At 33.5% G+C, this 10,686-nt stretch overlaps 2 protein-coding genes across 2 annotated transcripts in view; both read right to left on the bottom strand.

Annotated features, from left to right (window-relative positions):
• LOC106472539 overlaps positions 1-4,331 on the bottom strand; it is a 21,356-nt gene extending 17,025 nt beyond the window's left edge. Inside the window, exon 1 of the mRNA XM_022401105.1 lies at positions 4,232-4,331. The gene's annotated coding sequence lies outside the window, so the exon portion shown is untranslated. The remainder of the gene's footprint in view (positions 1-4,231) is intronic.
• Positions 3,057-10,686, bottom strand: part of LOC111089164 — a 19,780-nt gene continuing 12,150 nt past the window's right edge. The window contains exon 4 of the mRNA XM_022401106.1: positions 3,057-3,084. Within this exon, the coding sequence (XP_022256814.1) occupies positions 3,071-3,084 (14 nt within the window). The 3' untranslated portion in view covers positions 3,057-3,070. The remainder of the gene's footprint in view (positions 3,085-10,686) is intronic.

Below are 10,686 nucleotides of genomic sequence, written 5' to 3'. Positions count from 1 at the left end.
TTTCCTCAAAGGTGGCTGGGGTGAATTAAAGGGAAGACAGCCTTGATGGACCAAAATGGTCTCTTGTTGCCTGTAAGTTATGTTAATTCACAAACATTGTGAAGCGTTCATGCATACTACACAGAGACAACTGTCCTGCAGTAAATTTCAAGCAATTTGTTAAACCTTCAAGTAAAATTAAGATCCCAAAGTTTAATTGTTGGACTAGCTACTGAGGCACACACAGTATTATAAATTTGGCAGTGTATAAAGTATATTTGTTAAATCAAAGTAATACATTTAGAATATAGAAATTTGGAAAATTCATTTCATTTAGGAAAAATTGTAATGTTGTGAAGTGTCAGAAAAATGGGGGAAGATTATTGATAAGAACCTCAGACCTTTGCACGAGTGCTTGGAGATTGTGAAAAGAAATGGGTTACGAGATTTATAAGTAGAAAATTTAAGTTCAAGATTAGATAGATTATTGTCATCACCAATTGTACAAAACATTACTAAGCCTCATCTGGAGTAGCATATGTTCTGTTTTTTTAATTATTATCTATAATATATTAATCTACTTTAAAAAAGTTCAGATACTGATTACTAAAAGTATTCCTGGTTTGAAAAATTTAAATTGTGGAAAAAGATTCACAGGTTAGAACTTGTTTTCTCTCAAGTGAAGAACTAGACATGACCTGATTCTGATATTAAAATAATTAAGTGCTGTAAAAAACTCCCTATGAGAAGTTGGTTGAATTGTCCAGAGCCTCACCTATGAAATGTTTGATACTGATATTAGCTCAGCTCTTGTGAACTAGGGTGGAGGCAGGAGGGACAAGCCAACAAGGTTCAGGGGCCCATGATAAAAAAAACAGAGGTTAAATCTTATCATTCATTCATTACACATATACACACTAATACTGGCATTTAGTGGACCAGTGACATATGACATTTTATTGAATTTTGTAACCTCTCCTATTTGGATCAATAGCTCAATCATTTTGTAGCTTAGTACTGGCTCTAGGGCCAGTAAGTGCAGTATTCAATGAAGTAAGCATAATGTGGAAGCTCAGGTTCAGGCCAGTTATTGGGCAATATATTGTATTGGTTTGCCAGATTCTGTTGAATAATAATATATATATATATTAAAGATTATATTTAAGTTAAACAGGTTTCTATGTTGGGTGACCATGATGGGCTGAAAACCTCCTATCACCTACTCTTTTCTTATATTCTCATTCTGTTTACATATTTAGTTATTTGGAATAAGAGCATCACAAAATGATGTACACACATGGCAGAATACATATTTTCTATTTTATTCAATTAGTGTAAAGTTCAATTAGAATGTTTCACCAGTAAACAAAAAACTACATGTTTTTATTGATCTTTTCAATAAATTTAGTATTTTAATGTTTCTTGTAGCATTAAAACAACAACTAAAATGTTAACTCTTATGGATAATATTTGGATAACTAAAATATTCTTTAACCCTCATTTATCTAATTTTCACAAAAAAGCTAGATTTGGCCACATATACCAATTGCACAAATATGTAGAAAAGGAATAATAAAAAGTATCAATATAAATAATAACTTTGACACAGGACATGACACACAATTTCAATACATTATTGAACATCAGATTTGAAGTGAAATTAGAAGAGAGGACACTGTAGAGTAACATAAAATTTAAGGACAACAAGAGACCTCTTTGTCCTTCTAGTCCATCTCATCCACTAAACTAAACTATGATAAAAAAAATTAAACTAAATCAAGGCCAGCCTTTATCAAGCTGAAAGTAACCCATTCCAAAGGTCAATGATCCTGTTAGAAAAATAAAGTTGGGTTAACTGAAGATGACTCCTACCCCGCCAAAGTTCATATATGTATCTCCTAGTTCTACCATTCTCACTATCAAGTTAAAACAAAGATGATGTGCCAACATCTTCAGTTCTCTTGACAATCTTAAAATACCTCAGTCAGATCTCAAACTCTTCTGTTTCAGGGATAAAACAATTTAGAAATATTTTAAATGTGGCCTAACCAGTGACCTACAGAATGAAATTATAATATCTTTAGCTTTTTAAAGATATAGCCTAAAATCTATTTGATGTACCAGTAGCAATAACACAATGCTTGGATGGCTTAAAAGTTTGATCAACCAGAACACCAGGAACCTTTTCATCCATAACACTGTTAAGGTTATTCCGATAAAAATTATACTTAGCTAATTAGAAACTAAGCTCTCCGAACTTTGTTTTTTATTTAAGGTCCAATTAATATTCATTTTTTCTGACAAATTAATGTTGAATTATTTTAAGAATACAATACTCATATTCAATCCATTTACTTTGATTGTGCAATTTTACACTAAATTAGGCTTACACGTGTTTGACCTGTTACAATAGTGCAAACGAACTACTTTAGTGTTCAGACACATTAGAGTAAATGTGTAGACTTATTCATTAAATGTTAAAATACAAAAGTCTGGAATGACAGATAAAGAAACAACAGTGTTAGACTGAATTACTTCAAAGTAAAATACTTAACTTCACCATTTTCTACAAAAAATATTAAATTACACTAGAAAGATAAGAAGCATCAGGCTTACTTACACCTTTAGCTCTCAATGACTCTAGTTAAACATATATATTATTCCTAACTTCTAATAAATATCATAATTCATTTTGAGTTATTTTGAAAATACAATAGTTTTCTTCGATTAATTTGCTTATTTTTGTATAATTATATACTATTTTATTGATGCTTGGTTGGCTTACATTTGTTTACCTTTTCCTATAGTATCAAAGCAACAATCACCACTTCACACATTAAAATTGTAATTCCCTATATTGAAAACTTGGTGCAAGTGATACATAATAATAATAAATAAAGTAAAACTAAAGTTAATATATAACTCGATAACACACACACACATGCATATATATGTAGTAGATTGTTCCTCACCATGCCTCCCTGTGGTCAGTGGAATTATTCAAAACTACTTAGGTTTGAGTTAAAACTAGATGAGTAACACATATATGTAGTAGATTGTTCCTCATCATGCCTTCCCGTGGTCAGTGGAATTATCCAAAAACTACTTAAGTTTGAGTTAAAACTAGAGGACTAACACATATATGTAGTAGATTGTTCCTCATCATGCCTCCCTGTGGTCAGTGGAATTATCCAAAACTACTTAGGTTTGAGTTAAAACTAGAGGACTAACACACACATATATATGTAGTAGATTGTTCCTCATCCTGCCTCCCTGTGGTCAGTGGAATTATCCAAAACTACTTAAGTGTGAGTTAAAACTAGAGGACTAACACATATATATATATATATATATGTAGTAGATTGTTCCTCATCATGCCTCCCGTGGTCAGTGGAATTATTCAAAACTACTTAAATTTGAGTTAAAAATGGAGGACTAACACACATATGTAACAGATTGTTCCTCCTGTGGTCAGTGGAATTATTCAAAACAAAAATTTATTGTTTCCAAACCATGATTTTCTCAAGTTCTATTTCAGAATGGTTTATTAAATTCTGGTTAATTTATTATAGAAATAATATTAGTATTAGAAACATATGTTCTCAGATAGGCCATTAGAAAGGTTTAGAAAAGATTTTAGCTGTGTCACACACGGAAAAGTAAAAGCTTAAACCTACCCTTTATTTTTTCAGCAAAACATCAATTACTGTTTTAGACTGTTTTAAAGTGCTTACATTCACTACTGCTATTAGCAACTCATCCCATAAGCCAATCACCTTTGAAAAATAACTTTTAACTGGAGCTCAGCCTTTCCCAAATGTTAAATCTTAAGATTATATCTTCTTGTCTTTAGAACACAGCACAAAAAAATCAGAAACTTATATCCTATGGATAGTGCTATAAACTTATGTAAAATCACTTCTTATCTTCTTCTTTCTAATAAACAAATTTTTTCCTTGGAAGCAACTTGTTTGATGTATGAAATTTATAGTATCTTCTATGAAATTTTGAATAAAATTATTTTAACAATGAGGATACCCAACTGCTGAAACAATGTAAGCAATATAATTTTGAAAATTGTATTTAATTAGCTATGCTCATTAGTAGATAGCTTGCCCTAATCAGAAGTTAACAAATTAACGTTTGAGTAGTGAAATGTTAAGGTTAGATTTATGTCTTTACAAATATGATTAATAAGTACAGATTTAGACTTAAAGTAAAAATAGACTAAGTTACAAATGTTTACACTTACAGGTTAATAAATTTGAAGAATTGTTTAATTGTATAGCACATGTTGTTACGTTGCAATCATGACTATATTGAGGTCGTAGATTGGAGTACAGAGAGTTAACCCTGATGAACTAAGCAGCCTTCTGTCCTTTGCTTGTTCAGATCCTTTTAAAGTTAGACACAACAGAGCATAGGTGATTTTGATATTTGACTTGTTTTTTGGTTTAGGCTTTAATACTTAGGAATAAAGGATGGACCAAATCACTTATGACTACATCACCTTGTTTATTATCATTTCTTTATAATAAATACCATTACTACTTATGCATATATGCTACTGAAAACTCAAATTTTAATTAAATTTATAAATGAAATACTTATTATTTACTGCTAATTTCAACATCAAGCGAGTGAAAAATTGTGCATTTAACTACGACTACCTACAACTACTAGTACTCGTTCTACGTTATATCTCCTATGCCAACTCAATATTAACCTAGCAATATTATAAGACTTAAAAATAACTGAATTAATTATTAATATTATGCGATATATCATACTAACCTATAACTACAGGCTGATTGGATAAGGCTTAAGGAAAGCCAATATTAATAATGATGTAGTTTATAAAAAATTTAAATCAGTTTAAAATACAATTATTAATTGCAACTTACTTACGCTAACAGTAACACATCTCACAAGACTAATACACTTTAAATTTATAAAGACTGCTCTTCATTGTGATTATATTACTGAAGAATTCAATAAAACATGAGTAAATTGCAAACTTAGTATTAAACAGTAAAACTATAAAATTCCTCGTAGTCGTAGTATCAACTTATAACATCAAGTTCGTAAGTTTATGAGTGAAAGACGTTTGGTGGCGCTACCTGTGGTATAGCGTAGCCACCTGTCGATATAGTGTGTTTGCTTTATTACATCTTATTAGATTACCAGAGGCTCAGCGATAAGTCTGTGGACTTATAACGCTAAACTTAGGGTTTCGAAACTCGTGGTGAGCATAGCACAGATAGCACATTGTATAGCTTTGTGCTTTACTACAAAAAAATATAAATTAAAGTGGCAAGTACTTAAACAAAGCAGACACTTTTAGAGTAACGAAATCAAGAAAACAAATAAGTTTGTTTGTTAGTCTGTTTTTGAATTTCGCGCAAAGCTACACGAGGACTATCTGCGCTAGCCGTCCCTAATTTAGCAGTGTAAGACTAGAGGGAAGGCTGCTAGTCATCACCACCCACCGCCAACTCTTGGGCTACTCTTTTACCAACGAATAGTGGGATTGACCGTCACTTATAACGTCCCCACGGCTGAAAGGGCGAGCATGTTTGGTGTGACGGGGATTCGAACCTGCGACCCTCAGATTGTGAGTCGAGCTCCCTAACCACCTGGCCATGCCGGGTCAACAAATAAGTAAATCTTTTTACTTTGCCCAAGGTTATCAAAATCTCAAAACATATTTTTCTTCGTGCAGTTCTATATTAAAAGTTCCCTCAAGTTAATGAGAAAAAAGCGTCGAATTTAGGTAAAAGAAGATATTCTCTAACAGCGATCCCCACTTGTATGGTAAATTGTTTTGTTTAAAATGAGTATCATTTGCTTTTACTGATTTACATTAACATTATTGATAGAGTTATAATTAATAAATTATTAAAGTTTTCTAACAACGTTTTCTAACAAGTTTTCTCTTGGTTTTATCTAGCTGTACAGATCGATTAGTAAGTTGAACAAATGCTTGACAAATGATCTTTAATTATAGTAAATGCGCGGTAACGCAATTACTAATAGAATTTTAAAAAGTATTCAAGACATATTGAGTACAAGACAAAAGTATTATTTTCTATTTGCATGTATATAAATTATTGGTTAGGCATCACTTGTAGTATTGTGTACAGATTTGATCTCCATAGGCAGCAGAATAGGGGAGGTACTGGGGGCACAGGTCCCCAATTTTGCCCCGGTAGTGAAGTATGTATTTGAATGGGAAATAAAGACTTGCTTTAACTATTATGGAAAGTCACTATTTCAGTTTTGAATTCAATGGTCACGGTTAACATGGCAAATAAGTTGCCCCAATCGTTGGTGCTCCTCCCCCAAATTCAAATATGTTCCGCCACCTATTTTGGTCTCCTTATCTAAGAATGAACATTCACTTATTGGAAATAGCTCAAAAGAGGGCTACTAAAATTATTTCATAAAGATACTCAACAACAAGTTCATAGAGGGATGTCAAGTTAAATCGTGAACTGCAGAAGAGGAAGAAATAAGCGGCAGACCCAGCTCTTGTGCAGCAGATACGATAGCCATTATGGTTCTGTATGGAATAATGGGGCTTCTTTAGCTTAGCTGTCATGGCTGCATCTCAAATTCAGCTAGTTGGACTTCCAAAGGTGCCAAGATTGTAAAGAAAGGAGCGACGGTTTCAAATGTGGCTTACCTAGGCACTGGGTTTACAAATGTTCATATTCTTTCACCAGACAGGACCCATGGATGGAACACATGCAGAACGGCCAATGATGAGTTGTGACTGGAACTACTTCAGCTAACTTAAAGTAGCAAGGACTGAGTTGAATCTAGCCCCCATTTTGGGCAAGTGCTGTTATTTATACATGGATGCGAAGTTGAGTTTTAATGGATACTGGAGCAGCCAGAACCTTACTCGATCCAGCTGTGTGAAAAATGTCACTTTAGCCATTCAGCACAAATTTTATTCTGGTAAATGGGAACAAACTAGACATGAGTGGAGATTAATTTCCAAAGTTGTCTTATGAACATTGCATAGCAAGCAAAAGTAGGTTTTTCTGGGTTCAGGCATTGATATGTTATGGATAGACTTAATGCAGAAATTGTTAGCCAGTTTTGTATGTGCGATAAGTGAACTTCAGTTTTGGAACAGATTAGGCCTGACAACAGTGGACTGTGTGCATGCACGTTAAAAAGGATGTGGTAATTCTGTCATATGTGCAAGCAGTATTCCGTGGCTGGGATGACAGGACTGACAAACAATATATACTGTTCAAGCATGGGTGTTGTACCAATGCTATTCTATAACTACAAACATTTGACTGGTAAATTCCTAAATGGAATGGCCATTGTAAAAGTAACAGAGGCAGAAGTGACACATACTAACCAAGAAGCTAGTGTTACATACACAGTATCACATTCGAGAATGAACGTGCAACTTCCATGTTATTTGAAGTTTAGTTGAGGATTGTGCTAACAAGCTGAACTCAACACAGAAACACGAATTTGATGAATCGATAAGGGTATTTGCTAATATACTTCTGGGACAGAATGGCTGTTTGGGCCAAACAAGGGTCACGTATAATCATATGTATACAAGTAACACGTGTTCAATAAAACAATCATAATGTAGGGTTTCTTTGAGCACCAGAGAATCATCCAGCACTGAAACTGAAAATATGTTGTTTAATAGAGTAATAAAACCTTCAAGAAATGCTTGGTCAGCTCCAATGTTAACCATCTGGAACAAGGATGGAATGCCAATGTTCTATGTGGATTTCAAGCAAATTTCCTTTATTAGATACTGTCAAGTCGAATTGGATCATGAAAATAGACCTAAGTTTGCTTTCAGCATTCAAAAAAGGATTGTATGAATTTTGCATCATATCATTCAGTTTATATAATGTATCTTCTACTTTTGAGAAGCTGATAGAGTTTATATTTGATGTAATGGAAGTAAGATCTCGTATATATGTGGATGACATTCTCACTTTGGTAGGATCTTTCGAACTACTGCTGAGAAATTGAGAATAGTGTTCCATGGAATCAAGGATGTAGGCTTGAAATTGAAACATGGAAAATGTGTACTTGTATGCATTGAAATATAGTGTCTCGATCTCATAGCCAGTAGAGCTCCATCGCTTTCTGCTCTGACTAAAGTTGATGTGCACTTCATATGGACATTATGGAGCCAAAGAAAAAAGCTGTTTTCAGTTGTACTATTTGTCAAAAATTACTGTCACTACTTGTATGGTAGAGAGTTCTTCATTCGAGTGTACCATGCATCAAGGAAATGGTTAATGAACTTTAAAAAACTTGTAATGTATGATTGTGTGTTAGATAACCATGCTGCCAAAGTACAGTTTCGTTGTACAATACTGCCCAAGTCACTAGCAAAGAAATACTGGTGTATTATCTTGACAATAGATGATATAGTGTTCGTTCATTGAATGTTCTGATTCTGGACACTATGAAGAAGCTAGAACCGTTACAATCGCAGTGATGACAAACTATATTAGTAGTGACAATTCTTTATTGAGCTGGACACTACTTATGATCATTCAGAAATTGAGGGAAAAGCAGCTGAAGGACTCAGACCTAAAAGCACTACTTGTCATACAACGAGATAGTGCACACACATCACACTGTTGAACATAGTAACGATGTGTGAAATATCTAAAATGAACATAGTCAGTATAGTTATGCGCAGGATGGCACGTTGTACTGTCATTATGAACTCTGAGACCTGACAGTTGACCTATGATTCAGTTGTTAGTTCCCAGAGTTCTAAGTCAAGAAATATTGGCCACCAGGAAGTATCATACATTAATTCAAACATGCAAAGCAGTTTTTCTGGCTGCATATACATCAAGACATCGAGTGATGATGTAGACATTGTACCACAAATGCTATTTAGAAGAAAAACTGGCAATATCAATGAAATCCCATCAGAGTTATGGGTTTTCCTCCCGAGAGAATCACCCTGAATATTGCTACTCCACTGCTCAAAACTGATAAGTGGTAAGCGATATGTGCTTGTCGTTATTGAATACGTCACCAAGAGACTGAAACATATCAGTTGTTTGAAACATTAGCACAGTCTGTCACTCATATGCAGTCTGAATAATGAATATCTCGCATTGGAGCACCTGAATAAAGCCACGTGTTTCAAGGAGGTAATTTATTGGCCAGTTGGTTGCAGAATTGTGCTTGCTAAGTTTTTTAATCACAACTGAACTTATTGGGATGAGTAGCTACCTTGTGCAATGATGGTGTACCACACAAACAAACAACAAGTGACTGATTATTCTACAAACTTCCTGATTGAACTCATTGGCTAGTGACTCTTTCCATGGGCCAACACAGTCAGAAATCTGGCTCAGGTAGCTGAAGATTCACTGTTCCATATGAAACAGGCACAACCACTACTAGGTCCAGGTGAAAGAATGGACCGAGGCCTAGGCCCTGATGTGAAAAGTAAGGAATAATCTTTGGGAGAGAATAGTATCACCGGGAAATGCCCCATTGAAAAACCCCAGTAACTCCTAGAAAGAAAAAAGTGACAATCTTTAGAGAACCCTGATGACCTTCTGTCACATCTCTGTAGGTTCACTTTACATAGTATAAACTTACATCCTGCCTTGTGTGTTCTTTATTCTGATTTATGTATATTTTGACCAGCTATGGCTTAGTGGTTCGCATATCATACTGTTACAGCAAAATTAAACCCCACTATTTGGAGTTGAGGGTGCGTTATAAGAGTGTTGGTCAAATCATACTATTTGATTAGAGTAGCCCAAAATTTGGCAGAGTTTGTTGTTGACTAATTGCCTTTCCCCTAGTCTGTCAGCTTAAACTTAGTGATGGCTAACAGAGATAGCCCTTGTGAAGCTTTTCATGAACACCAGAAACAAACTGCTTGTTTAATTTTATATTTTCAGTATTAATTTATATTTCTTTAATTCGGTTTTGTATTTCGTGGATTATAATTATTTGTAGTTTTATTCTATATAAAATTTTATTTTAGTTGCAGTTCGATTTCTTTTCTTTTATGTTGTGCTTATTTTGAATGCTATACTTTATTTCATTGAGAGTTTTTTAGTTACATTTCTTTCTGTATTTTATTTCGATTTGAATTTAGTTTGAGTTTATTTCATTTCTAATTTATAAGGTGTTTAGAATCTATTTTGATTTTGTAATTTATTCGAATCTTGTTTCATTCCCTACTCTGTAATATAAGTAAGACAAGTATAAAAACCCGTCAAAATGAAGGGAAATCATTGTTGAATGATTAACGAAAACTATAGAATTTAACTAAAATGAACTTGTTTGTACCTCCAAAATGTATCCATTTTTCACTTATTTCATTAGTATCGAAGTACTTGTTTAAACATCACATTTTTTAGTAAAAATTACGCAAAAAATGAAGTGTTATCGTGAACAAAATTACGAATGCACTTTGAAAGAGACTTAAATAGCACTTATGAGCCTTTTTACTGCATTATAGGTCAGGAAATAGAAAACATAGTGCGGACATTCCGACACAAATTTTTAACTCTTTCGACTGTAAAAAAGATAAAAGATATTTGGTAGTAACAAATGCTTATTTCTCTTTATGTTTTAAGGCCAAATAGATAATAGATGTGATAAAATACCAAAAGAATATTTATTAATTAACATTTATTCACTACTTAAAACGTTTAAACACTTACTCTA

Source organism: Limulus polyphemus, unplaced genomic scaffold (genome assembly GCF_000517525.1).
Source record: "Limulus polyphemus unplaced genomic scaffold, Limulus_polyphemus-2.1.2 Scaffold5412, whole genome shotgun sequence".
In the NCBI taxonomy this organism is placed as follows: domain Eukaryota; kingdom Metazoa; phylum Arthropoda; class Merostomata; order Xiphosura; family Limulidae; genus Limulus; species Limulus polyphemus.
Note: the sequence above shows the minus strand (reverse complement) of the source record. Positions and strands in the feature narration are given on the sequence as shown.